The sequence below is a fragment of the Ornithodoros turicata genome, chromosome 10 (assembly GCF_037126465.1).
Source record: "Ornithodoros turicata isolate Travis chromosome 10, ASM3712646v1, whole genome shotgun sequence".
In the NCBI taxonomy this organism is placed as follows: domain Eukaryota; kingdom Metazoa; phylum Arthropoda; class Arachnida; order Ixodida; family Argasidae; genus Ornithodoros; species Ornithodoros turicata.
Window position 1 is genome coordinate 11,788,959 of NC_088210.1, and position 27,956 is coordinate 11,816,914.

The 27,956-nt window shown below is 45.6% G+C and overlaps 2 protein-coding genes across 8 annotated transcripts in view; one reads left to right on the forward strand and one right to left on the reverse strand.

The window, feature by feature from the left end:
• Nucleotides 1-4,772: 4,772 nt before the first annotated feature.
• Nucleotides 4,773-27,781, reverse strand: LOC135370341 (uncharacterized). 2 transcript variants are annotated; one of them, XM_064604065.1, is made up of 8 exons: nucleotides 27,683-27,781; nucleotides 15,134-15,175; nucleotides 15,016-15,057; nucleotides 12,253-12,485; nucleotides 6,432-6,551; nucleotides 6,281-6,376; nucleotides 6,057-6,149; nucleotides 4,773-5,116 (listed from the first exon to the last, which is right to left on the reverse strand). In XM_064604065.1, exons 1-8 carry the CDS (start codon nucleotides 27,741-27,743, stop codon nucleotides 5,012-5,014), a joined length of 792 nt encoding a protein of 263 aa, XP_064460135.1. In that variant the 5' UTR covers nucleotides 27,744-27,781; the 3' UTR covers nucleotides 4,773-5,011. The 2 variants fall into 2 exon arrangements, with proteins under 2 accessions (XP_064460135.1, XP_064460136.1); XM_064604066.1 differs by lacking the exon at nucleotides 27,683-27,781 and adding an exon at nucleotides 24,945-25,108.
• The window catches only part of LOC135370338 (E3 ubiquitin-protein ligase MIB2-like), a 32,077-nt gene continuing 30,786 nt past the window's right edge, over nucleotides 26,666-27,956 (forward strand). For 2 of the 6 annotated variants that reach the window (XM_064604061.1, XM_064604062.1), the window contains exon 1: nucleotides 26,666-26,953. The gene's annotated coding sequence lies outside the window, so the exon portion shown is untranslated. Of the gene's footprint in view, nucleotides 26,954-27,349; nucleotides 27,492-27,687; nucleotides 27,841-27,956 lie in introns of those variants that run through there. The other 4 variants (XM_064604058.1, XM_064604059.1, XM_064604060.1 and 1 more) reach the window with 2 other exon arrangements.

Sequence of the window (27,956 nt, forward strand, 5' to 3'; positions counted from 1 at the left end):
ACTCATACACTCTTAGAAATGAACTTCACCGCATAGCACGCTCCTAGCCAACCATAATCTCGAATGATATCGTTATCAGACCTGGTTTGTTGAAAACGGGAGGCGTACGCCTTTTTTGTGACAATTATGAACAGCATAAGTGTCACAAAAAAGGCGTACGCCTCCCGTTTTCAACAAATCAGGGCAGATAACGATATCATTCGAGATGATAGTTGGCTAGGAGCGCGCTATGTGGTGAAGTTAATTTTTAAGAGAGTACACACATTCATACAACAGGGATCGACACAAGCGACAATTGTTGAACAAGAGAGAACTGATGTTCTGAGGCTGGAACAACAAAGAAGGGACAATCACATACAACGGTAATCAAGAAGATGTGGGTTCGAGCTCTACAGCTGGCTAACCTTTTCAGTGACTTCCATCTTTCATCATGAGTTTCTGGTGTCTACCGGCTTGCTCCACGCTCTTTAAAAAAATGGTGGAGCAGTTACACCTTTCAGGATGTAATAGTTGTGGCATATGTGGTGCCTAAAAAGGTTGCAAAGTTCTACCTGCACTTTTAGAAATGAACTTCACCTCATAGCATGCTCCCAGCCAACCATCATCTCGAATGATATCGTTTATCTGCCCTGATTTGTTGAAAACAAGAGGCGCATGCCTTTTTTTGTAGCAATTATGAACAGCATAAGCGTCACAAAAAAGGCGTACGCCTCCCGTTTTCAACAAATCAGGGCAGATAACGATATCATTCGAGATGATAGTTGGCTAGGAGCGCGCTATGTGGTGAAGTTAATTTTTAAGAGAGTACACACATTCATACAACAGGGATCGACACAAGCGACAATTGTTGAACAAGAGAGAACTGATGTTCTGAGGCTGGAACAACAAAGAAGGGACAATCACATACAACGGTAATCAAGAAGATGTGGGTTCGAGCTCTACAGCTGGCTAACCTTTTCAGTGACTTCCATCTTTCATCATGAGTTTCTGGTGTCTACCGGCTTGCTCCACGCTCTTTAAAAAAATGGTGGAGCAGTTACACCTTTCAGGATGTAATAGTTGTGGCATATGTGGTGCCTAAAAAGGTTGCAAAGTTCTACCTGCACTTTTAGAAATGAACTTCACCTCATAGCATGCTCCCAGCCAACCATCATCTCGAATGATATCGTTTATCTGCCCTGATTTGTTGAAAACAAGAGGCGCATGCCTTTTTTTGTAGCAATTATGAACAGCATAAGCGTCACAAAAAAGGCGTACGTCTCCCGTTTTCAACAAATCAGGGCAAATAACGGTATCATTCGAGATTATGGCTGGCTAGGAGCGTGCTATGCGGCGAAGTTCGTTTCTAAGAGTGTGGTAGCTAGGAATGATAGGGTTACCGCTTCTGATTCGGTGAGCGAGGGGGTGTTCGCCTGTTTGTACTAATTTGGACATATGATAATTGCTTTCACCAGCCTTTTACACCGTTTATTAGACGCTATATGTTGACCTATAGGTGGTAACTATAGCAGTTACCACATTTCAAACTTTTTTTCCTCCCTTTTGAGTGCAGACGCTGTAGTGATGATACCCTGTATCCCAATGACTATCGGTGTTTCTTTCGATTGTCTTTTTCCTTCCCCTTCCTTTTGTTCGGTGTTAGCACAGGCAGTGGAGGATAGCTCGATTGTTTCTCCTTCTTTCTATTTATGTCACTAAATTATTTTTATTTATTTCGACTAGCTGTGTCTAAGTGTTCTGGGGTAGCCCGTCTGACTTTGTCGCGACTTATAAATCCCCCTTTTTTTTCTTTTTTTTTTCTTTCACATCACATCACATCGATTGCTTCTCAAACGACTCGCACATATAGCTCGATGAACTTCATTCTCATTATTTCTTTCATTCATTCATTATCTCACATGCAATGCCTCGCGTCGTTCTAAAAACAGAGCTTCACCGAGGAGCTGCAATTATACAGCTTTTTTTTTTTCTTAGGGTGTGCGGTAAAGACTCGAAGAAGCTACATAGCGGTGCATAGAGCACAAAATTACAAAAGACAAGAACACATTAACAATGAACTACAACGGGTGAAAGAGGAAAGCATGATAACGTAAATATTTGGAAGCCCATGGCGTTAGTAGAGAATTTCACGCCAGAAAGGGTAGCCCTGATATTGTATCGCTCGCTGATGTAAACGCTCGTTGTAACCAGGGACGAAGCATGTCTACATGGAACTTTGCTCCGCACAAAGACATCCTTCCTGTGCACGACAAAAGCCGAACCACTCACACTTGTATAGTCGTACAGACCCGATGCTGTCACAACGTCTGTCGTCATCTGTCATTCGCGAGTAACAAATGATTTCCTACGTGCAACACCGCCACAATCACCTTCGTTCATTTCGACATGCCACCATATCGGCAGGCAGATCGCTCGACAATAAAGCCGGACAGCGAGCCAATGAATTAACAAAAGCAGCGTAGTTCAATCGTTATACTTACAGGAACTCCCTCGGTGTGTGGTATGAATGTGAATGTGAATGCCATGTTGCATTGAGGAGGTTGCCATGCAGGACGCAGCCCCATTTCTAAGCAGAAATATCGTCTTCTCCGAAAACGCCCTGTACGCAAGATCGAAGGCTGGCGCCATGGAAGTACAGCGTAAATACGTTGATATATATTTATTTGAGTGCTGTGTTGCAAATGATAACGAGGTAATTAAAATACCGACTCAACCTGAATAAATTAGATGAATTGTAGTCGTTAAAGATAAAAAGAACCTTAATAAAAGTTAACTTAAACTTGCTGTTTGTCATGCTTTTTTGTTTGTAGTTTGTAGGTAAGTTTCATATCCTCAGACCGTCATTGTATAACGAAGCAGCAATGCTTGTGCGCAATTTTTATGCATTGTTCTGTCCCCGACCTTCCATTAACTGCGAGAGCAATACATTGCTGTAAAGCCTCTAATCACTAACTCCAGATCTCTGAAGGTTGGTCTGAGATTGTAGACTTTTCATGCATAAATGCATGACCGCATCAATGGAAGATAATCTCACCTATACTGTTTAAGGGGCACGGCAGGCACTTGGATCATGTATTTTTTACCGCGTGCTATGAATATGCTACCTTCAAGACGTGTCACGCAAAATACTTCTTCTGAGAAGCGCGAATTTTCTCAGGAAATTTTCAGTTTACAAGAGGGCGCCCAGCGACGGCGATGCCCCTCGCGAGTTGTGACGTCAGCTCGGCCTAGTACTTTCTATTGGCTGCCGAGAATCTATCGTCTGCTAGCGAAGTGACCTGTCGTCTGCTCCGGACAGGCGGCGGCACCAAACAGAACTACGAAAGAAGATAGAGAAAAAATATGTCACGCATCACTATTGGGCAAAAAACGTGACGTCACGGACTGGCAACAGAGGGAAGCAACTTTTCTGACCCGCGCTCTTGAAAACCTTGAGTTGATTTGAGTTGAGTTGATAGGAAAAAAATGAAAAACCTTCTTGATTGCAAATTGATTCATTCATTCATAATTGATTGATTGATTGATTGATTGATTGATTGATTGATTGATTGATTGATTGATTGATTGATTGATTGATTGATTGATTGATTGATTGATTGATTGATTGATTGATTGATTGATTGATTGATTGATTGATTGATTGATTGATTGATTGATTGATTGATTGATTGATTGATTGATTGATTGATTGATTGATTGATTGATTGATTGATTGATTGATTGATTGATTGATTGATTGATTGATTGATTGATTGATTGATTGATTGATTGATTGATTGATTGATTGATTGATTGATTGATTGATTGATTGATTGATTGATTGATTGATTGATTGAAAGCCCTCTTGCACGCCAGGACTGCGCGCTGCACTCGTATTTTTTTGTGCGAATATGTATACCAGGGCTTGTAATCCGAATTCCTACTCGTCCTGTCACATTTGTTTCGAGCGCTCCCATGCTCTGTTAGAGACATGGTGCGCGAACTGATAACACGTATAGTTACAGTTTCAGTTGAAAAGAATACATAACACAAATCATTACCGTCCACAGCTGTAGATTGGTACGCAACACGCACCGCAGTAGAACCTGGGGGCTTAATCGCTTCATCGTCGTTACGGTCGTTACAAGCTAACGAATGGCGGGAAATTCAAAAAGGTGGGCACGTGACCCATTGCACGTGACGTGTACCACGGCCTTCACGTATCACGCGAAGAGCGGCGTGCACGTGTTTTATCACGCGCCCACCCTTTTAAATTTCCCGCCCGCCTCTTCGAATTTCCCGCCACTCGTTAGCTTGTAACGACGGTAACGACGATGAAGCGATTAAGCCCCCTGGTGTGTTTTCCGTCTTTATTGTTCATCATTATTTTGTTAGAACTAATTCAATAAACACTGGCCTTTTCCATGCTAAAGTCTCCACTCTATTTCATTTTTAACTACCTGACTAACTATTCAGTGGTGCAATAAACGGTAAAGAGAAATGCAACAAAAGTGAAATCACGTAAGAGGCAGAAGGTTGGTTTCATTGGTTTCAATTGGTTGGTCCACTGGTTTCAATTATCATTGAAGACTGCCGGTGTAACAGGGGTATGACTCACTTTGCTTGAAGACTTCAAAGGCAGGTTTTCACAGTTATGAAAATAACAGTCTACTACATTTAAAGACCTAAACTTTACCCATTGAAAACTTTCCTCATTATTTCTGCTTGTGACTACGCCCCTTGTGTGGTATAAGCATACGTTACCAATGATTAAAATACAATGTGCTATACAAGCCAATATCAAAACAGTTTATTGAATGACGTATACCTGTATCCATTGTCAAAGTTGCGGGAATATGGCTGTGTGCGCACGGGAGGTCTACAGAAGGATCCAACATGTTTCTCTCTCTCAACAGCCATCCCTTAGCCACAAGCGCGCACACGAAGAAATTAAAGGTAACGTGGCAGTCTTTACGTGTCCTCCTTCCGAACACAAATCTCCGTCACCAGGCTGGGGTACGAAGAGTGGGATTCATCCAAAGAGGCCGAACCCAGAGAATATGTTGGACGACAAAGACGGAGTCATGATGGAGCAGCCACCGCTGTAGCACATGCCATTACTGTAGCCACGTCCAGTCTGTGAAAGACATCGGTGTGAAAGACAGTGGTATTTTTCACTAGGAAAGGTGGCAACCCTGTGTACAGCATGCCTCCCGGCTGCGGAATACTAGTTTCCAGAAAGCGAGGGTGACGTTCCCCTCCACAGGAAAGAGCAGGCTTTGGTGTGAATGCTGCGGGCGCATTCGCGGGGACATTTTGACGCACCCTTCTCCTCTCTTTTCCCAATCTGCCTCTCTCCTTTTCACCGCCTTTCTGTAGCGCAGCGCGTATAACGGACGCCTCAGCGCACGCACGTTGTAACACGGGTATAAAAAGCCAACCACTGCACGGAATGACGACGTTGTCACTCCTGACTGCTAGAAAGCACCGGTAGTTACGCGCGCGTCGTGAAATTATAATGGTATTATGTCTAAACGTAATCGATGCCTACTTTTAAAAAGCCGGTAATTCGATTAATATGACTCATGTTACAGCGACAGCTGTTAAGGGCTCAATTTCGTGACGCTCCTGTCCCGTACGTCGCATCGCCGAAAACCCTTCTCTCCCTTGGCGCGAGATGAAGCGCAGAAACGAGAAAATAGCTCGCGATGAAGATTGGCAGATTGGTCACTCGTTTCGGAGAGTCACGTTGGCTGCGACGTTGACATCACGTGCCTCAGAGAACAAAATGGCCGCGGCGGTTGCCAGCGAGTGGCGCCGCGCGCGTACCGGTTACGGTACTGCGTGTGTCGGCGGTGGTGAATAGCGGCGTTATGGGCCATCCTTGAAAGCGCACGTAGGGAAGAAGATCTTCCTGCTGACCGCAAGCGACAGGGCGAACCATGTACGTAGCGACAGGCGAGCAAAAATGAACAGCCCTGTCGCTGTCGTTGATTTTGTGCGACTGTTAACATGCATGATGTATCTCCCTTTTTTGCTTTTTTTTCACTCAAACCAAGGTAATTAATTATCCTTACGTTCGCTCTGCATGGTGTGCCGTCCTTCATCCGAACTTTGAGAATAATACCTGCAGCCGGATCCATGCACTCTAAACTGCACATGTACGGTGTCTGCGGAAAACGAAATCGAAACGTGCGAATTCAGTGTCACACTCCCCGGTAAGTCAAGAGGGTTTTCATTGAGGCAATTCATACGAGAAAGAGCGAACGCTCGATGACGAGCTTTCTTTCTGCGCACTCACCACAGCAATCATGCTGCCGGTCGTCTGGAGGTTCTGCTTACAGTAGTCCATGTAGGTGTCGTTTCTCGTAACGCATACAGTGTCCGCGCAGTATCTCTGTATAGGCGATGTGCAGATGAGGCAAGCGACGACAATGCCTTCAAGTGTATACCTGTTCGCCAGCAACGGCGCAGGGAGATCCCCAGGGTTTTGCAGCGTACCAGGTTCCGCTGTAGCCTCTGCATTGGACGACGCAAGGGTTGCTCCTCCCACTCGTTGATGATGGAAGAAACTTGGGAAGTAAAAACACGAGAGTGTTTTGCTCTTTATTTGGAGATTTTTTTGTGCAGTTAAATGCTATAATGCTATGAACATTATTCGACTCTACCTATAGTTTAAAATTTTTTTTAAAAACTAGCGAAATATTTGTTGCTGTCAAAAATGTATACAGATTAATTTAACTATATATTACATAAGGTAATATTACTGATTTGTGGCACAAAGATGTGCAGCTGTGTGTAGTGCGTGCCTTGCTATTACATGTGTATTATTCTTGCGCATTGTTTTTCATCTTTGCATTGTTTTCGTGTATTATGTTTTTATGCATTTCGTGTATTATGCTTGTGTATTGTTTTTGCCTTTGCATTTGTTTTTACGGTTCTAATCTTTGCATGTCACACGGAAGACCCTTTAACCGGGATACTTTTCCCTCTGGGTCTTCCATCTGTATAAACTGTACTATTCATTAAGCATTGTAAAGTTTAAATAAATTCAAATTCAAAGGTGTCTCAAACATGGCCATAATTCGTTAGGCTTAAGTCGCGAGACAACTATGATGATGAGCGACGCCATATAGCGGTCGGCCTAGCGCTTAATTTTCTCACCTAAGGGTTCTTTAACGTGCACTGAAACCAGTGACTTATCCAGACCCCCCTGCACCCCCCTAACAACCCCTCAAATGTTCAGTGACACCCCTTAACATTTTCACCAGTGTACCCCCTACAGGGGGAGCCCTTGCGATTTGAGCTTTCGACACATGTCGGTAATGATATGTTAAGCTGTAATGACGTAGCTATAATAATGACCCCCCCACCCCCATTTTTTTCGAACACCCCTCCATGCTTGGGATTCTGGATAAACCACGGACTGAAACCTCAGCACACGGAATGTCGACGCATGTATAGTGTTGAGGCATGTAGCGTCGACGCAGCAATGTCGACGCATGCAGACGAATGTCGGCAGAGTTCCCCCTGAAGTCGCCACAGGACGCATACTAACCCCCTGTCCCCCACTCCTTCCTGCTGTCCTCTCTCCACCTGTCCACGTCTGTACGCCGATCATAGCCACAGTTGCTTCGCGGCGCTAACACAGAATTTTACAACAAAAAAAACATTACCGCGCCTACTCCGTCGAGAGTACGCAACCTCAGCCGCTGACAAGACGCAGTCATGTGATGCAACAAGCAAATTTTACGCAGCCTCAAGCGTACTGAGATTGACAGATTGATTGATTATTTAAAAGAAAATCAGGGAGAAATTGAACTTGTCTCCTGACTAGTTCTGCTACTCCCAAAACAAAACAACAAACAACCCAAAACAAACAAAAGTACATTCCACATCCCCAACAATTAGTGTGTTAGTACACCAGGTGCAAGTGAATAAATATCGCTAGAACATGCAGAGAAACAGATACCCACTAATGCAAAGATACACACTACAAATACACACTAATACACACTACAAAGATACGCACTGATACGAGGCACTCACACAAAATCCTAAAATATGAGTTCCATGCCGCAGCTCACAAGGAAGTTCTCAAGTACAGAGGTTATACTCTACACTCTTAGAAATGAACTTTACCGCATAGCACGCTCCTAGCCAACCATCATCTCGAATGATATCGTTATCTGCCCCGATTTCTTGAAAACGGGAGGCGTACGCCTTTTTTGTGACAATTATGAACAGCATAAGTGTCACAGAAAGGCGTACGCCTCCAGTTTTCAACAAATCGGGACAGATAACGATATTATTCGAGATGATGGTTGGCTAGGAGCGTGCTATGCGGTGAAGTTCATTTTTAAGAGTGTAGTTACTATATAACTTCAATAACAAATTTACGTCCGAATCCCAGAAAGTTTACGGTCCTCGAACAATTAATAAACTGGCTGTGGTGTCTTACACCGCATTCTACAGATACCACACACGCCTAATAGTGGCAAAAAGAAAGGAACGGTCAGCCAGACGGTGGTCGGCTTGTTATATTCCGAAGAAAAAAAAAAAGAAAAGAAAGGGGAAAAGGAAAAGAAGAAGAAGAAATGATAAGGAGAAGAAAAGAAAAGACAAAGAAGAAAAGAGAAGGAAAAGGAAGAACACGAAACTAAAACTAAAAAGCTCCGCCGCCTACCACCACTCGCAATATTGTTGTTATTGCAGTGCCCATAAAGAATCCATTTGTGTTTACTCGTTAGTTTGTTCGGCTCCTTGTTCTCTGCTCAGAATAGCTCTGTATCAACACAAGCCATCTCTTAAGGTACCGGCGTGTTTTGTGTCGCCTTTCACGATGGCGCATTCGTGCAGCCGAAAGCCTTCACCTTCTTCACCCCGTGTTAAGTGGAACAACAAACAGCGCCGCGCTGAATGACCGTTGATGCGCTGCGAGCCGTCACGGAAAACTGATGAACGCTAACCAACCCCTCAAGGTGAAGATCAAGGAGTAAAACGCCTTGGCGAAGGCAAATGCCCAACGGGTAAAAAGAAAAAAATATTTTCTCCCTGAGGTTAAGGTTCAAGTCGTAAGATAAGCTAAACATGGGTGGTTGCTCGTGAAGATAGTCGACGCAAAAAAAAAGAAGAAGAAAAAAAAGTCCAAACAAAAAAGCTATAATGCCGCTCGGCTGCTTGCTGCATGTCAAGTCCTGTACAATGCAATGCAGTTCTCCTCGCTTTACCTTCGTGTGCGACAACACAGCTAACCTCAGTTTTGGTGCACAATATAGTCCTTGTTGCTTGTGCGCCAATCATCATCATCATCATCATTATCATCATCATCCCAACTAAGGTATGTTGTTTGTTTGTTGTAAGGGAAAAAATGGATGGAAAAAGGAAATGTTGTAATGTTGCAGAAATAAACTGTTTGTTAATAGAGAGTTCTGCACTAGGGGCCCCAAAGCAAGCGTGTGGGGCCCCTATTCGGAAACAAAGAAATAGCGTCGTTGCCACTACGCGTGCCCAAAATCCAAACAGCGCCTTATGTTTTGGGCCTGGCCGTAGAACTCAATTACAAAAACGGCATCTATGCTGCTTTCATGGCTTTTTTTTTAATAAAAATTCTGCGACGGATTAGAAGAAGACATCCTGTATACTTTTTTGGAGTATCTGGTACTCTATTTTAAATACTTTCGCTTTCTAGTATCTGGAGCTGTATTTTAATTACAATCGGGGTCTCAATATCTTGTATATTGTTTTTAATACTTTTGTGCCGTATTTTATTCATGTCTGCTCGTATATAAATACGCGCAAAAAGACGCAAAGGGTGTCGTCTCCTAAATTCGCATACGCCACTTTCGACATTCCGGTATATAGCGCGAACATAACACGCAGCAGTAAATTCTGCCGCGTGAGCAGTTCTCTTCCACGAAAATAGTCCATATGGGAATGCCGCTCACAACAACAACAACAACATAGATGAATGGATGGTGATGATGTGGGATGTTGCCCTGCGTTGGGTGCAGGACCCTACCTCATTCGAAAGAGGTTCATATGAGAGGATGACGAGGGAAGGAAATCCCTACAGTTCGTGAAGGAGGCCGGTGGCCCTCAGAAAGGAAAGAAAAGCGCCAAGTGCACGGCACTGATGTCCAGGGTTACTCCGTGGGCCGATAACTTTGCAGATGTTGAACGGCCTCTGATCGAGCATTTCAAGTTGACATTTAAAGGCCCGTCGCTCGCGTACGTACTGGCTGCAGTCTTCTAAAATGTGTCGGATTGCTGCCGGGACACCACAAGTTGTACACAGCGCCGTGTTGCTGTGGCCCAGCCTATACCGGAGTGCAGGGGTGAATGCGACGCTAAGTCGTAAACGACGTACGAGGGAGGTAAAGAGGCGAGGGAAACCGCCTGGCATTGGGTCAACGGCGTACAGAAGCAACCACCGGGTGATGTCATGACACCATTCCTGATAGGCCCAAGGCGAAGTCAATGCGGACAAGAGGGAGCGTCTATCCCCATTCGAAAGTATGATGGGGACTGCTGAGCGGCGATGGTGAGCCGCAGCAGCTGCCCGATCCGCTACTTCATTGCCTCTTATGCCAATGTGTCTAGGAACCCATTGGAGGGTCAGCCGGTGGCCCCTGTCTTCTAAAACCTTGAGCGTCGTCAATATGTTCACGTGCCGCTCACGTAAACACACGATAATTGGAAAACTGCTTCGTTTTACTCTTCTTAGAAAAGTGCTGTCCACGTACACTATTAGAAAGAAAAGGAGTAAAATGGGGAGTAATTCCACGTTCTTGACCCCTATAGACTGCAATTACTCCCCATTTTAGTCCCCTATCCCCGACATTTACTCCCCAGGACTGCAACTCAACTTCGCGAATGGTCTTCCGAATGCAACAGTCTATACGTAAATATGTGCTCTTGGTCAATTTGATGGTGAAGGCTGTATGACTTAGAAATTTTACACCCACACAGAGTAAGAAACAGCTAGCGGTTACTTCTTCGCAAATTATGCCCTATGTATGTCACACGATTTTATATCACTCGATACATCACGGTTGACGATTGATTCAAAGTATTTTCACGCATGCAAACGAATTACGTAACCGGGACTCCTAGATCACAGCGTGAAATGCAATCTCGACTCCGTGAAGTTCATTTAACTCCCGCGCATTTACTCCTGAAAGGGACTAATTTTTGTGGCAAAGAATTTAGTCCCCAAAACGAGTAAAATTACTCCTTTTTGTCTTAGAGTGTAGTGTAAAGGCCATAGTGGAATTAATATTGGAGCCGTTGTGTTGTTTGTCCATTTTTCATTGCCCACACTACCAACCTTCCCGAACCACACTCTCCGGATCCCTTAATTACTCTCGCCCCCTCTCTCCATCAAAATTGCTTGGTCCCTGGCCAAATCCATCCCACCAACGCTCTGCCCTCAAATCTCTTTTGACCTCCTTGGACAGCGTATAGGACTTCGATCCTTATTGTGAAGGGGCTCGTTATTTTATTCCCCACATCACCACTAGTAATGGGGTAGAGCATCGCCCCTGGCGATGAAACTCCCCATTCATCATCTCATAATAAAGTTGTTGTTGTTGTGTTTTCATGCTCCAGAACCATCTATTTACGGTCGACAATATTGTGAGTGGTAGGTTAGAACACACGAACGATCGCTACGAACGATCGTCATCATTTATTGTTGTGTTTGTCAGTGGCGTAGCCACGGGGGGGGGGGGGGGGCTCTGGAGCCCCCCCCCCCCCCTACCTACCACGGCCTGTCCCACACAAATCGTGCAAATCCGAGGAGAAAATATATAGTATATATATTTTCTATATATGTGTGTGGGGATGTTCTATATACTCATAATTATGAGTTTTCCAAACTACTTCCAATCTCGTGATGCGCCATCGCCGGCAGTAGTTTATCCGGAACCGCAAGCTCGAGGAGGGGGGGGGGTGCAAAACATTTGGGGGTGTTGCCAAACATTTGGGGGGCGTTGAGGGGTATGGATAAACCACTGACCTTCGGTCATGGTAGCCTATATGTACATAATCGTATTTTTAAATTTTAAAATTCACATATTCTAGATTTTCATCCCTAATCTAGCTGTTATGCACAGGTATGTGCCTGTTGCCGCAACCGGAGTCAAGGCGGGGGGTTGTTACCGAGCCCCCCTACCTCGGAGGTCTGGCTACGCCACTGGATGTTGTTGATTGCTACTGAAGCACATTCAAGCCATATCGACGAAAAAAAAATGAGAGGTAGTGCCTTCTTACAAAACTGAAAATGCCAACTCCGGAGCTTGCTACAGGTGCGCCATTCTGGCCGGGCATGCTGTTGGCGCAGATGTCAGCATCTGTGATGGGAACGGCGCTCGGCACAAACGACGTTGTTGCTTGCTGCTGAGCGGCTCCCGGAAATGGCGGCTGGATTGCTCCCGGTGTCCCAGGATTCAAGCCTTGTCCTGTTCCACTTCCTGAGCTCGGTTGTTGTCCCGCAGGTAACGCTCCTGTATCAAATAAAATGACAAGATTATGCTTCCACACTCTTAAAAATGAACTTCACCGCATAGCATGCTCCTAGCCAACCATCATCTCGAATGATATCGTTATCAGCCCTGATTTGTTGAAAACGGGGGGCGTACGCCTTTTTTGTGACACTTATGCTGTTCATAATTGTCACAAAAAAGGCGTACGCCCCCCGTTTTCAACAAATCAGGGCTGATAACGATATCATTCGAGATGATGGTTGGCTAGAAGCGTGCTATGCGGTGAAGTTCATTTTTAAGAGTGCAGATGCTGCATTAGGTGCCAAGACAGCAAACTAGAGACCTTGTCTGCTCCAAGGCTGAACGAGCTTAAAGGAGGTAAGAACTCCTATCTGCATATGTTTATTTACTGGTGTAATCTTGTTCTTCTACGCTTCGTAATTCTATTTGCAATTTAGTGTTCAATGTTCCTCCTTCATAACGTGTGCAGCGTTAATACAAAAACTGACATTTTTTTCGGATACGGGCGAGTAAACGCACCACCATCCAGATGCCTCTATCCATTGTTACGTCATCTGAAGAATTGTAGCACCCAATCAGACGCCAACGCGGAGTACACATAACGTTCTGCTTTACACGCTTAAAAATGAACTTCACCACATTGAACGCTCCTAGCCAACCATCATCCCGAATGACAACGTTCTCGTTCCTGATTTGTTGAAGGCGGGAGGCGGAGCCTATTTCGTAGCCATAATACGGTACATAATGATGCGTAATAGGTTCCGCCTCCCGTTATCAACAAATCAGGAGCGAGAACGTTGCCATTGGGGATGATGGTTGGCCAGCAGTTATGTCGTGAAGCCTATCAGATTCATCTATGCAAAAGGTGTCACAACCAACAAGTTGTGCGGGCTAGCTTGGTAGAGTTCATAGCCCCTTTAAATGTGGGTTTCTGTGAGTTCACCGCATAGTTTATGAATCTCGATTCTCCAAACTATTTCGGCATCGAGTTACGCGTAAGTTTTAATTACAATGCACTTTTGTAATACGAATCGCTTTATGACCCACTTGGACGAACGTTGAGGAATTTCAGTAGCTCCCGTATAGTGCTTCGGGCGCACGACGCTGCTGTCCTCAACGCCGCCCTCTCGTAGAGCACGGACAAAGCTACTCAGGACAGCATCGATAAATTCCGTCAACGTTTTTCGTGTAACCAGGCCAGTATCTTGCCACGATCGCCAACTTATCGACTGTGCCGACTAGTCACATATTTCGAATGTGACACACTGCCGTAACCAGTCCGTCCACGCCCTCTGTTATTGGAGTTTATGACGCGGATAAGGATGAAGGGACAGTCCTGTATCAGCAAGGAAATCACCGGAGCTTCGATGGCCAGACGCTGTAACGCATGTTGTGCTTGCCCTACTAATGTTTGAAGGCGCGAGACGTACGCCTTTTTGTGTCAATTAGCATAATGCATAAGTCTCACAAAAAGAAGTACGCCTCCTGTTTTCAACAACTCAACAGGGATAAAGGTATCATTCTGTGCAGTGATTGGCCTTCAGCGTGCTATGATGTCGTGTCATTTTGGTCATGGCAAAATGAGACGACTGTTACTTATAAAAAAAATCAGGGTATATTTTTGTGTTTAGACGTATTCTACTGGCTTCATATTTACAGGTCGGAAGGTCAAGATCCCAAAGAACATGTAGAGGAGGTCGTGTTCCTCTATGTGAGTCCTAACCGGCGATGATGGAATGTTCCAGTGGGCAGATGTACGTGACTTTACGCTAGGATGGTTCCCGTAGAGCTGGCTGGCACGCACAGTGGAGTGCGGCAGAAGAGGATCGTCGTCGTCGTCGTCCACGGGCCGCCACATCACTCCTCCCTCAGACGCGGAGCGGTGCATGCAGTTGAGGTCCACGTCGATACCACGAAGAGGAGAATGAGGACGACTGGGCGCACGGCTTGTGATTGGTTTACATATTTTTTTTGTCGCGGCTGGTCGCAGCGAAGCACAAAATTGGTGCAATTGATTGGTGTAAGAATGTAATTCATTGGTGGATAGGGATGGAAGCACGTCCTCTTGCGCTTCACCGTGACCAGCCGCGACAAAAAATTTGTAAACCGCAACCAATTAATTACTGTAACAAATGACCAACTTCGGTTGCAGATTCTTCTCTAAAAGGTATCCACTGAAGGTCCCAAAAGGGGTAGTGCCCATTTTAATGCCGACGGCGCCCTACTTTAGAAGTTAGGTTTTTCACGAAATTCATTTGAATTTTTATTTAAAGAATGAGCACCTCGCACTCATTCACACGGTGCGCAGCTGGTAGGCGGTATCTGACAAGTACTTGTAAAATAGAAAGTTCTTCTATTTTACAATAGAAGTTCTTCTATTTAAAATAGAAAGTTCTTCTATTGGTGCACCGGTTCGCGAATGACTTAGCCCGGGGATTTAACTGAAGCACCCTGTATACTGTGCACGGTCGTCTACAAGTGCATTTTCCAACCAAGCTTCCCGAAAACGTACGTGAACATAACATCATACCTTGAACAGTTGGAACCTGAGGACTGGACTGGTCTGCCTGTCCTGGAAGTGTACATGTGTGGTATAAAATTTGTGTAAACGATGTTCCGAGAGAGGTACATCAGTGTAGAATAAGTACCTTGGGTAGCCGGAGCTTGTGGAATGGCCGGGATTGCTTGTCCTGGAAAGACAACAGGTCATGTTGCACGTTTGAAAACTTATCTTTTTCAGGAGAGATGAAAAAGAAAACGAGCCTGTAGTATAGATTCTTGTGTGCGTCAAAGCGGACGCAGGCTTCTTTGACCGATCGCTTAATATTACTAGGTCATTTTGAGAGTTCTATAAGACTGGGCGATATCCTTAACCCGTTTGACATCAGTATTGTCGTGTGTATCAGTATTGTCGTATTATTAGGCGACTGTGAGGCATTTCACCACATTACCACCAGCAATTGGGTAGAGCATCGCCCCCAGCGATGAAACTCCCCAATCCACAAAATAAAGTTACTGTTGTCGTTGTCGTCTGCATCGTCTTCACGCAAGTCGTCCCGTCCCCAAGCGGCACACACCTTCATCACCACCACCACCAATGATAGCATCCCAAGCAGCACAATATCGTGGCCCAATATTGGACCAATATCGGCAATGTCGGCCCAATATTGAACCAATATCGCAATGTTGGACCAATATTGGACCAATATCGGCAATGTCGGCTTAATATTGAACAAATATCGGCAATGCCGGCCCAGTATTGGACCAATGTCGGAAATGTCAGCCCAATATTGGACCAATGTCGGCAATGTCGGCTCGATACTGGACCAATGTCGGCAATGTCGGCCCAATGTTGAACGAAGACTGAACCAATATTGCCAATATTGGGCCAAGATGTTGTGCTGCTTGGGGTATAGCGTTGCAATACAAACAAAATACAAACAAAAATACATGCATAATTGCTAGGGTCCAAGGCTAGCGTGTGTTAGTCTCATATACGGCAGCAAAGATCTTCCAAGCACCACTAACACCCACCCACTTTCAGTAACCTAAAAAATGCTGAGACGGTGCCAGACGGTGCGTCCCGAATTTTCCGTTCTATTTAAAGGAATAAAATTATCGATCAACCTTGAACGACCCTTATATTTTCATGCTATTTTCATTTTCCACTTGTTCTTCCTGTGGCATGGCTACGACGTCCGTTCCCGGAATGCCAACAACCCGAGGTGTGCAAGAAGGAATGCGTCAGTAATAGAGGTCAGCAGCGCCTATACCGTTCCGTGTGCCCGTGAGATCGTCATGGCGAGCACGTAGAGACAGGAGTTCCGCTGGAAATACCTCAACGAAATTAAAAAAGTAATTACCCACGTGTTCAGTAGCGTTTTGCAACCCCGACAAGATTAAACTCCCGTTCCAACGCGTCACTTATTAATCCGGGACTACCTCAGAGTTCTGCGTCAGCTAAAAATGTGATTTCCTTCGTGTGAAAATTTTTAATTTTTAATTTTTCGTGTTCTCACTTCTTCCACGTCTGTGCTGTCCGCAAGAGAGTTTTAATGTGATTTTGTGAGCTAGGACAACAATAACAACAACAATACATGACGACGATGAGATGGGGTGTTTCACAGCGGTGGTGTGTTACCCTACCCCACGCTTGTGGAAGAAAGATCCAACGGGGAAAAAAAAGATCCATCAGGAAAGAACATCCAACGAACGGGGTCACGTGACGGAAGGAAGAAAGATCCAAAGGGAAAGAAGATCCAAACGAGAAAGAAGATCCACACGAAAGGAACATTATATGAAGATGACGAAGGAAGGATGAAAGTATACGACAATGAATTAAAACGTCCGGAGCTAGGAATTTAATAGGCATCCTTCAAGCAACCAGTAGTTGAATATCGGTAGTGTGCCAGAATGTGTGCTTTCCGCGGATAGCTCCCTGCTAAGACATTGACCTCAAAAGCACATCGCATTACCATATATATATACTCTTGTTTTGCCCGTCTACTTTTGTATAGGCGCCCACGCGATCGTCACGTTGTATACGCATCGCTGATAACGCCGTTACAGCGGCTACAGCCAGTCTCCGTGGCTTAACGCCTAGGAAACCGTTAGAACGGAGCTACGCTTCGGGAAGTCAAAGCACCTACGCGTGTTTCTTTCCGCTTGCATATTTATCGCGGGAAAAAAATGTAGACGGGAAAGAAAGAATCACTTTCGTGAAGCCACACACGTACAGCGAGAGAAGAAAAAATGACGAGGTGAAGGTGAGATATGGTGAACCATAGGTGAGATATGTACAGGATGCATGAAACCGATGGGACCGAAGTGTACCGTGGATGGAAAGTACACTAGAGGGGTCCTTGCGCAAGGCCCGTTTCTTGGAGAAAAAAAAAAGCACGAGATTACGACTTAGATCGTTTAACAACCTCCGGCGCGTGGGGGCTGTTGAGTGGGGCAAAGGAGGGCACTTGCCCCCCCCCCCCTCCCGCTTAGACCTCTTTGTTTTCGTTTTCTTTTTTGTCGTGATCTATTGCCAGAGCCTGCACTACCTTCTTCTGGTTCACTCTAACTTCGGTGTCCCGTTCGGTGGCGTTCGGTGACACATAAAAAAACGTTCGGTCCCGAGATCGATTGAGCCACAATTCGGCTATCTTTTCGTGACACGCGATTGCTTTAGGACATGGGCGTCTTTTCACATACGCGCCATATCTTAGGGACTCTCCGGAGATCCCCATTCGGCGCGCGCCAAAACAAGTCCATGTGGGTAACACGAAGGACCAAAACCTGTTCGGAGTGGGACCGACGAGCTCGAGCCGTTCGTGCGGTCTCCCCATGGTCCCCAATAGACGATTTTACAAAGATGCGCGCGCCACCAAGCGCGTGGCGCAAAGCAGCATGGGAACTTTCAGCGACACTGCTTCGTCGTCTGCTTCGGTTATCGTTTACCCCGGCTGAAGCTGCTGCTGCTGCGCACACTGTTGTTCTACCTCCGCCTCTGGCCGTCCCGTAATGATTTCGAGGCGCTGTAAGTTCCCATGAGCCCTTGCGTGGCACAGATGACGCTTGCGCGGGGCGCGGGGCGTGATGTGGGCAAGCTTAGGCTTGTCCCATCCTACAGTTGGCAATACAAAGCAGCATGGGAACTTTGAGCGACAGTGCTTCTTTAAGACAGTTGAAATGAGATGTGGGCAAGCTTTCGCTTGTCCCTACAGTTGGCATATGCGACAGTACTCTGTCGTCAGCTGTATTCAGTATCGAGGGAGTGGTTCGTTGTCGGTACGATGCTCACTTAATTCTTTCTTTCTTTCTTTTTTAATCCATGCGAAGTATCCGTTTAAGATGTATTTTTTGTTGGTATACCATAATAAACTAAGAATTAAAAATAATCACCATGGCAAACCGCTCCACTGGAATAAACCGCAGTCAAGTGCTCCACCATGCTCTTCTTGTTCTCTAGATTCGTCGATGTACTTATTATTTCCACGCACCATTAAAGAGCGGAATAATCAACCAGAGGGAATTGAGTGTCGTCACCCATCACCCCCCAGCCTTCAGCGTGAGTGTGGCTACCATCAACGAACGGGCGCTTCTTACCCTCTCAGCCATGCCGCTGGTTGTGCATGAATTCTCGTGTTGATTATGCCAATGACCGACATAAATATAAACACTTCCGACATAAATATAATGATACTTCCCTGCCACTTTTCCTTACCAGCTGCAAGCAAGCGTTTTATGCCACGCTGCCATAGCGCGTCGTATCTTGCCGGTTGCCTTCTCGGAACATCCTCGCACTATCGTAGCAATCTCCGTTTTGGCTCGTAATAACGCCTTTCTTTCAAGGATGGCCAAGTTAAGTGAAGCCATCCTGAAAGACAGGCAGCCCTCTCTTTTCGCAACCAGTTCCTGACAGGCATCACAAGTGTATGGCGACGATCATGTGGATGTGGATGAGCAACCAGTGGCGCTATGGAAGCAGTGCATTAGGCCGTATGCTAGCGAGCTCCGACATATCGAGACCTTTATTTTGCTTTCGCTTTTTGTCTTTTCCTTTCTCTTTTTCTTTTATTCTTTCTTCTTCTTCTTTTTTTTTTTGCGTTGTCTTGCTTCGTTGTAGTCATTGCAAGTCAGTGTATAGGAGTCAGTGGCATAGCCAGAAAAATATTTCGAGAGGGGTTTTATGAAGACTTTACATGGGAGATGAGGATTTGCCCTCGTTTTCCTCTCTCAAATGCCCACCAAAGGTACCATTTCGGGAGGTGAACACCCAACCACCCCCCCCCCCCTCCCCTCCCAGGCTACGCCAGTGCTATAGGAGTTATATGCGGCAGGGGATAATGATGCATAATGTAAAAACCCCCGGCTTCACCAGCTCGCTTGCTTCCTAGCCATTTTTTTGAGGGGATAATGTTCTTGCGTTTTTTTTTCTTTGTTTCTTTTTCTTCTGTTATATCTATTTTGCTCTTCTTCTCGAGGTGAATAGCGTGACATAAGAACGCCGCCAGATTTTTTTTTTCAAAATTTGTATTTAAAAAAATAATATCAAATGTCGGGGATGGATATCTCAACGCAGGTGCGTGCTTTGTTTCAGGATTTTTTAAACATATGTAATGGCTTTCAATTACAATAGCCTCTCATTCTGCCATCCCGCGTTTGCCCCATATCCCTTAAATAAGGATTTAATTAATGAATTTTAAGTAATTAGTCAACTTGTAGTTGCATAGTTCTTCGATGCGATTTCAGCCTTGTCGTAGAACTCAACTGCATAAACGCATATATCTTGCTCGGCTAGTTTTTAATAAAAATTATCTAACGAATAAAATTAATTTCCCTGTGTAACTAAACAGTAAACACCACGATTCACTGCAGCGAACTCCAGTCAGATCAGTATTAGAAGGGTTAGTGGTTAGGCTACTACAACACACAGACTTTCACTCCTTGGCGCTCTGGCGCTCGCAGGTCAGTGCTGCCATCTGTTGACTACCTATGAAAGTGGGTTCATTACTTTCTTGTTCAATCCTCCTATAAACGAGTAACAATGATAATAATTGCATAATATATAGTGGATTTACTCCAGACTATTACATTAGTACAAATAAAACGCTTACATGTTAAAATATGGGGCATAGCCCTGTGGCTACGCTTCAACGCGGTCTTACCATGACCTAATATTTTATGACTTTGCTGGTGTGTAGTTTTACTTTGCGCGTCGAGAAAATTATATCTCGCTCTTTGTTGCTTTAATCATTCGTTTATGTTGCAATGCACAGTGCAGGGCAAAAGTTCCCGCCGAAAGACGGAGCCAGGTCATCTGAAGTTCCTGGATCACGCTCGTCGCTTAGCTAGGGTCCCCAATTCACTTTTTCTTTCTTTCGTTTCATATGGATTTTTCTTTCTTCCTTTCTTTCTTTCTCTTTTTTAGGAGCAGAAATTACGATTGCTTGCCCTAGGAGACACAGGCGTTCATTTTTATCCGTTACAAATTTTCTTCTATAAAGAACTATGAGAACAGCAGAAATGTCGTTTTTGCAGTTGAGTTATATGCGGCCAGGCGGTAAGAGAGTACGTAACTACAACGTGACTGAGCACCGAAAATGCAATAATTAGCTAATGTAATAAAATATTTCGGCTCTACATGGGGCGAAAGTTAGATAAAATTATTTTTTTTATTTTCCAGAGCTGGTGACGTCATGGTAGGCTCCGACGGAGCGCCCGGCTCTCATCTGGCAACGTTGTTGCCCTTCACGTCTCCCGGCGGGGTTCGCTTTTTGCACTCCGTTAGCGGAGCCCCACGTGAGGTATCCTCCGACCGCTCCGCCCTTCCAGAAAACACAAGGAGGGAAAGACATCTAAGCTGTTTTTAATGTTTCACATTTTATGAGAAAGTGTATCTTTTCAAGCTGCAGCAACCATTCCACGTTGCATGTGCCCGCCATTGGGCGAGAGGGGCTGCCACAACTGGTGTCCTCGCCAGAGAAGGCTGCGAACAGCAGGCCCTGGCAAGTTGTTTGCACAGTATAAAGCGGGAATGGAGAGAATTTAAATTTACGATCTCGGTAGTGTGAACGAGCTTGTTCTTTTACTTTATTTACAGAGCTTCCGATGGCTGTGAGAGAGGGGAGTGGGGCGCTTCACGTTTACCGTGCCGTGGCGCAAATTCGCCTCGCGACGGCTCTGCCATCACCAAACAAGAGCATACATGTCATGTTGTACAGCACCTTATGTATCTTTCTTTTTCGTTTCAGAACATATCAATTATAGAAGGCAGCTCCTGGCGCACGCTCCTGTGGAGCAGCCTTTTCGGAATGTCCACCAACTGTTTGCTCACGTAATCAATGAGTAGCATGTTGCTTGACAGGGTGTCTACTAAGTTGCAGCCTTCAAATTCCCTGACTTTTCCAGGTTTTCACTGACCATTTCAAGCAAATTCCCTGACCAAAACGAAAGGGAATTTTGTGCTTGCTTTTACTTTTTCAAACAAATCCATCATAAAGCATGTCATTTATTGACTATTAGTGAGTGTGGTCTATTTTTCTGCCTCAGGCCTTGTCGTATTGGCGAACTGCTACTCACGGCAACAATGCTGTGCCGTGGCCGCTCAACCACTGATCGGCACTCGCGATTCGCTGCATATTGTGATGGCACTTGTCTGTGACTTTCCCTGACTTAAGCTGCTTTTTTATGAAATTCCCTGAAAATCCCCTGACTTTTCCAGCTGCATCAAAATTCCCTGACAATTCCCTGTTTTCCGGGTTTTCCAGGTTGGTAGACACCCTGCTTCAATACTGGGAGGCGCAAATACGTGTAATAGATACAAATACTTTTCCAACGAAACAGTGCAGAAATAAAGACTTTTTTCTTTTTTTCACGAGAGGAGCGCGAAGCACTGTCACGTTGCTCCGTGTGCACACACCGTCGTGACACAATGCCATGGGGGCACACCTGCCTCAGGGAAACTTGGCCGAAATGAGACTATACCTTGTGCCGTAATGGGACCCCTTCGGCCGAACTGAGATTTGCGCCGTAATGACACACTTGGGGGTTAAAAGATCGTTGGACGTAATGAGACAGTCGGCCGTAATGAGATGATACCGCCCAGATTAACCGCTTTGAGGTCCAGATAAGCCTCCGTCGACGGAGGCGCTCCAGAGGCGTGCAGATTTTGGTTTCGGTTCATTTGCATAGCGTAATCTGGCGTAATGGCTTTCAACGACGATTGTCTCCTCTCATTCTGCTATGCTGATAGCGTGTCCGCCTAATGCTCCCACGGTTGGAGGTTCCATAACGGCCGTACAGCAATTTCGTGGCAGGGTGTACGGCTCGCGTCAAAGTTAACTTGAACACCCCTCCAGCCTGCGAAGCGGGAAGGGAGACGTAGTGGCAGCGCCTAGGAGAAAACAACTCCAAGCAGCACAGCACTTTGCACCAACATTGGCAATTCCGGCCCAATATTGGACCAATATTGGGTCAAGCTGTTCTGCTTCTAGGGACGCCCTCCTAAAGAGGATCACCCCTCTAACCGTAAACAGATGACCACCATCTGCCATTATTTCCACGAAGCACCACCAGGGTCCGCAATTGCTCCTCTGGGTTAGGTAACCACTGGGTTGGTAGGTAGGGTAGGGTAGGTAGGTAGGTAAGTAGGTAGGTTAGGTTGGGTTAGAGCTACCCCCTCCTGTCGTGAGGGGCCTCGGACGCCCCTGCACCTCCCATTATCATATCCTAGCCATCATAAAGTTCACTAAGCTCTTCTCGGTGCCCTGAACAGTTACAGTGTAGCATAAGACCGTTGTCTAGGGGCAGTCCTCTGGTCAAAGCGCCTATCAGCTGCTATACACGGAAGAACGTGGTTCTCGTGACGAAACTCACATGAGCATGCTCACTCATGCTCATTCATGCTTAGTGTAGCGAACGAGATGAGCATGAGTGAGACAATGGAGAGGTGAGAGTGAGGAGAATGGGCATGAGTGAGAAAGCGGTGAACTGAGCAGGGAGTGAGTGATGATAATAATAATAATTCGTGGCTTTACGTCGCGAGACAACTGCGGCGAGTGAGTGAGCATGAGTGATGAGCAAACAATGAGCTGAGCAGAAGATGAATGAGCAGGAGTGAGCAGGCGTCACATGCGCCGACCTCTGCTGGCGCCGTATTCTCCCGAAATATTGCTTCTCTGCGTGACGTGGAAGAATCATAAAATTAATTGAAAGTTTGGAGAAGTATGACGTCATAATGTGCCCAATCCGTGACCGTCACCCGTCTGGCAACAATCATCCGCCTCCAGGATCCCCGGCGCGCGCGCGCCTTCCGTCTCCTCCTTATAGGTGCTGACGGTCTTCCCTATTGCGGCGGAGACCCGGACCGGAAAGGTGTCTGCGCTCTTGCCAGGAGACAGATACCAGGCCACATGATCATCACGTCATCTGCCCTTGGAGAATCCGAAACCATAAAGTGTAGCAGGTTCTTTCGAGGATTCGTAGATGCGCGTACAGACGGCATTCGCTTTTTGCGCACCGAGTAGTGATATTCCCAGCACCCACCCACACACCCTTAATGGCCCCCAAAATACCTACAAGAAATCTCCCCCAAAAAACAGAAAAGCAGCACATATATGGGCGTCACCTTCCCTTTACGGGACACCCCACCACCTCCCCTCCCCACATGAAATTCATGGGAAAGGACACCGAGTCTTTGAGCGGTGCTGATTTATAATACAAAATCAAATATTTTGGTCTGTTTGTATTACATCGTGATACAAGAGCGCTATGGATGGAACACGGACAGACAGAAGAGAGAGACGCGCACGTCAGTTGCGTTCCCTCCTTAGAGCTCCTGTACCGGGTTGCCAGATCAAAATCCTGAAAAATCGCCAACGCGCCCTGAGAACGTAGCCAAGGTGGTGGTGGTGGTGGTGGTGGTAATACTGAAAGAGCTCGCCGTTGTCGGCCTCACAGAGGTGGACAATGTCACGAAGTAGCCAAAAATAGCCAATATACCGTGTACTATCGCATGCATGTCTTATACCGTGTATGTAGCCAATTGTGTAGCCAGTGTCGTGTAGGCATCATATCACACACAATGAGCATGACTCCTCTGTGGTAATTGTACCACGAAATTTGTTTTAGAACACATGTGATACACATTGATCAATAGCAATTCGGGTCGAATTCTTGAGGCACACGAGTATTTCGAGAAAGAAAAAACATGACCAGGGGAGTGTCGTCATGATTTATGTTCCACGCAGATTTTTATGGTTCCACCCGAAACGTGATACCGGAAGACGAGAGATAACCAAACTAGTGGCCACTGCCTAATCAAAGAAAAAGCTTATGGTAATTCATATAATGATAGGTCAAGTCTTTACGTCGCGAGAGAACTCGAATCATGAGAGATCGACATCGCAGGCGCAGGATCTGTGAATAAATTTCGTCCAGCCGAGGGATGCTAGAACTATTGTGGGCTACTAAAACCCTGATGAAAGATGAAAGTCACTGAAAAGGTTAGCCAGCTGTGGGGATCGAACCAGCCTCAGAACATCAGTTTCTCGCTACTAAAACCCCGGCACAGAAACAGAATCTGCTGAGAAGGACATCGTACCGGCTCAGAGAAGTCCGATCATAATGGACGCAGTGTTTGTACTTCGCCATTAGATGTGTCCCCACGATGAAAACTGTCCTGTTTTAGGTACACAGAAGTGGGGAATATGTAAGTGCCAAGAAAGGTATTCGCAAAGTAGCCGAGAGAAAATAGCAAAATCGCCATTGCCTAAATTTCGGCGCCACGACTGTCAGAAAGTAACCAAACTTGGCAACCCTGCTCTTGTGTCACAAAATAAATATCACTTTTTTTTTCTTAGCCCTGGGTGACACTGCTTAACGATCGCCGTGACTTTCGCCGTCGGTTCCAGCGATTACACGATTGAATGCGCGGGTTCAGCCAACTAGAACAAGTCCGAGACTTACCTAGAACAAGAGGACAGACGGCTAAGAGTCCTAGGACGAACCTTAGTGCCCACATAGTTCACGTGCGACGTCCTAACCACAAAGGTATCTGCGCGTTATTCGCGTTTGTAGCCATAATGCGCCAACCGAACCAGGCCAAGTTGAGACGTCCTTGAAGCCATCACGTGTCATGGACGACACGGTATGATTTCCCGGATATTGGTAGGACCTGCTTGAATACGTTCGCTGTGTTTTTGCACGCATGGTTGCAGAAGTCGAGCGACGACGTCACATGTAACGGTAACAGTGATTCTCAGCGTTCTTTGTTTTCTATACATATCGGTCGTGTGTCGCCGAACAATTGAAATGAAAGTCCCAAGTAGCTCAGGGTTTCAGCATGAGGTCTTCGGCATAAGCACTATATCATAATCACTTCTCTCACGCTGACTAACTATATATTAATCAGTGACATTATTCAAGTAGGCTGTGCAGTACAGGTCTGGGTATCTTTAACCCATTCCTCGTCAAATGTGGCTGGCGCAGAACTGAATTTACGTTGAACTCCTCATAGAGAAGTGGTTGGCATGGACCTTTTTTCCTTGTACCCGAGGATTGTCTTGAAATGTAGTTCCTGCATTTGATTTTCTCCTCGGTGTGATCAAAAAAAAAAAAGAAAGCCGAACATACCCTTTTGCATCAATAAGCACTAGATGCTCATATACCTACGGCTAATACAAGATGGGAGGCTGTCGTTTTTGCTCCGTGCAGCTTGCGAGTGGAACCAACTAACACTTGACGTAGCATGCATTCGATCTTCTCCGCTATTTAGAAATAAACTAAAGCATGTGCATTCCGTGATGCATCTCGTTTGTAGCCATCTTCGTTTTTATGCATCATTTATCTCCGTTCCGCATGCTTTTTTTTTTTTTTGAAGATGATATAAGTGTATTGTGTAGCATCTGTAGCATCATCAAGTGTATATCATCTTAAATTGTTTTGGCGCGTTATCATTGTGCTCTGTTATAATACCTTCATTTTGCTATTGATGAGGAACCTTTAACTGGAAGTACTCCCTCTGGTCCCTCTATGTGTATATTCATTTGTTTTGGCAAAATAAATAAATGTCAAATGTCATTTGCTTTGTGTCACCGCCGCCCCTTCACAAAAAAAAACAAAAAATAAGCAAAACGGAAGCTAGAAGGGTCAAATGACGACAAGGAACGCACGTGAGTTTAAAAGTGGTTTTATTTGTGATCCATCGGAAGAGCACATGGAGCCACCTGCTTAATATTACGAGTGGCAACGGTTTGAATGTACAAGAGGTGTGCTAGTGCGACGTGAGCTCGTATAGTCTGTGGACTCCCGACGTCCTTATGCAGTGGTCTACGAAGGGTGCAGGTCTCTGTTGCTGCTGTGCGTCGATGTCTGTCGGAAAACATTCAAGCCAGCCAGCTCCCCTGTATACTGCTGACAACCTCGGATATATTACGTGCGGTCCCAACGCCTACACTATATTGGCAGTCCTGAGATCCACAACCGCTTTCCTACTGTTTCCAACGCATACGTGGCATCGAGTGCCGATATCGAAGAGCAACCACTTGAAATTCCTCGGTGTTCTGCCTGGTTCGTTCCTATAGTGAGGCACTTCAGCGCGCATGGAGATATGCGTGTGGTTGATTGCATCTGTCGGTGTCGACTCTCAACCTTATCAGGTCGACACAGTTTCTTCAGGTACCTGGATGTGACCTTCTGCTGTTATCTCCTCGAGTTACAAGTTACAATAGTACCGTCACCAACTATTTGCCGATTGGTTCCTCCGTCTTCCCAGTCAGAATATCGCCGGCAATGAATAGCTACCGGGAATGGAAGGCCGACCTCAATCATTATGATATATACCTTCCTTTACAATCGCTATCTGCTTCTTCTCAAAGGGTCTCCTCGCCCTGGTCGTGACGCAGTCCAGTATGCACTAATGTACACGCAGTACATGCAATGAAAACCCGGGTTCTCATCACGCTACCCCTGGCCAAGTAAGTAGCTAGCGCATTTGCTTGTTGGTGGTTGCCCCACTGGTCATATAAGACTGAGAGGTGCCGGGGTGGTACCCCACCACCAGCGGCACTATTTTGCGTGAATTTTTCGTCCCCGGTGGATGCCGGCATGGAATCGACTGGCATCTAATCTGAGGCGTACTAATCCTGTCTTCACGACGTCATATCAACACTGCTCACCGGGAAAAAGTACTTTGTTGGATATCTCTAAATCATCTAGCCATCATCTGCCTACTTTCTTTCATTGTACACAATCCACGGTACTTGTTTTCACAAATAATTGCATGTCCACAATGCGCGTACTGAGCTCTGAGTGTAATGCGTATGCTTTGTGTTAGCTGTCAGCGGCCGTCAGACGCCATGAGCGCCTGGCAACATTGTACACCAAACAAAATGGCTTCGTTTTGCTTTCGCTTCCTGTTTTGTCTCCTAGAAAATTGCATGTGAACAAGTAGTGGGAACGCTTTTCCGCCAACGCTAGAGCGAATAGACATGCGCTGTACTGCCAAGCAGAAATGTAAGCACATTCACTTGATTCATGCAATTTCGCCTCTGATTGGTACCGTTTCAGTGGCACTCTAACGCAGCTACGCTTTATTCCTGTGAAAGCAATTCTGCTGCATTATGTTGCAGTAACTTACATTGCACAGTCACTTACAGTGTCATAAACTGTGGAAAGAAGCGCGTGCGTGATATCATATGACTCACCACAATACGTCACGATGCGGCCCTGGGAAATACCATGTATTGCATGTTCCGTGCTGGGCATTATTGCTGAATTGTGTGATCGTAATACAAGCCGTGATCCGAGAGCAACGTAGCATACTTGCAAACATTCTTTGTACAAAAGCACATGCTAACGCTTGGTAAGTCATATTGCGGTAATTTTACGTCCGGTTTGTTGTCGCGATTTGCTTCGCTAAGCATGAACCGAGCCAGCGAGCCTCATGCAGTTCAAGGACTGCATTTTCATTTTTCACCG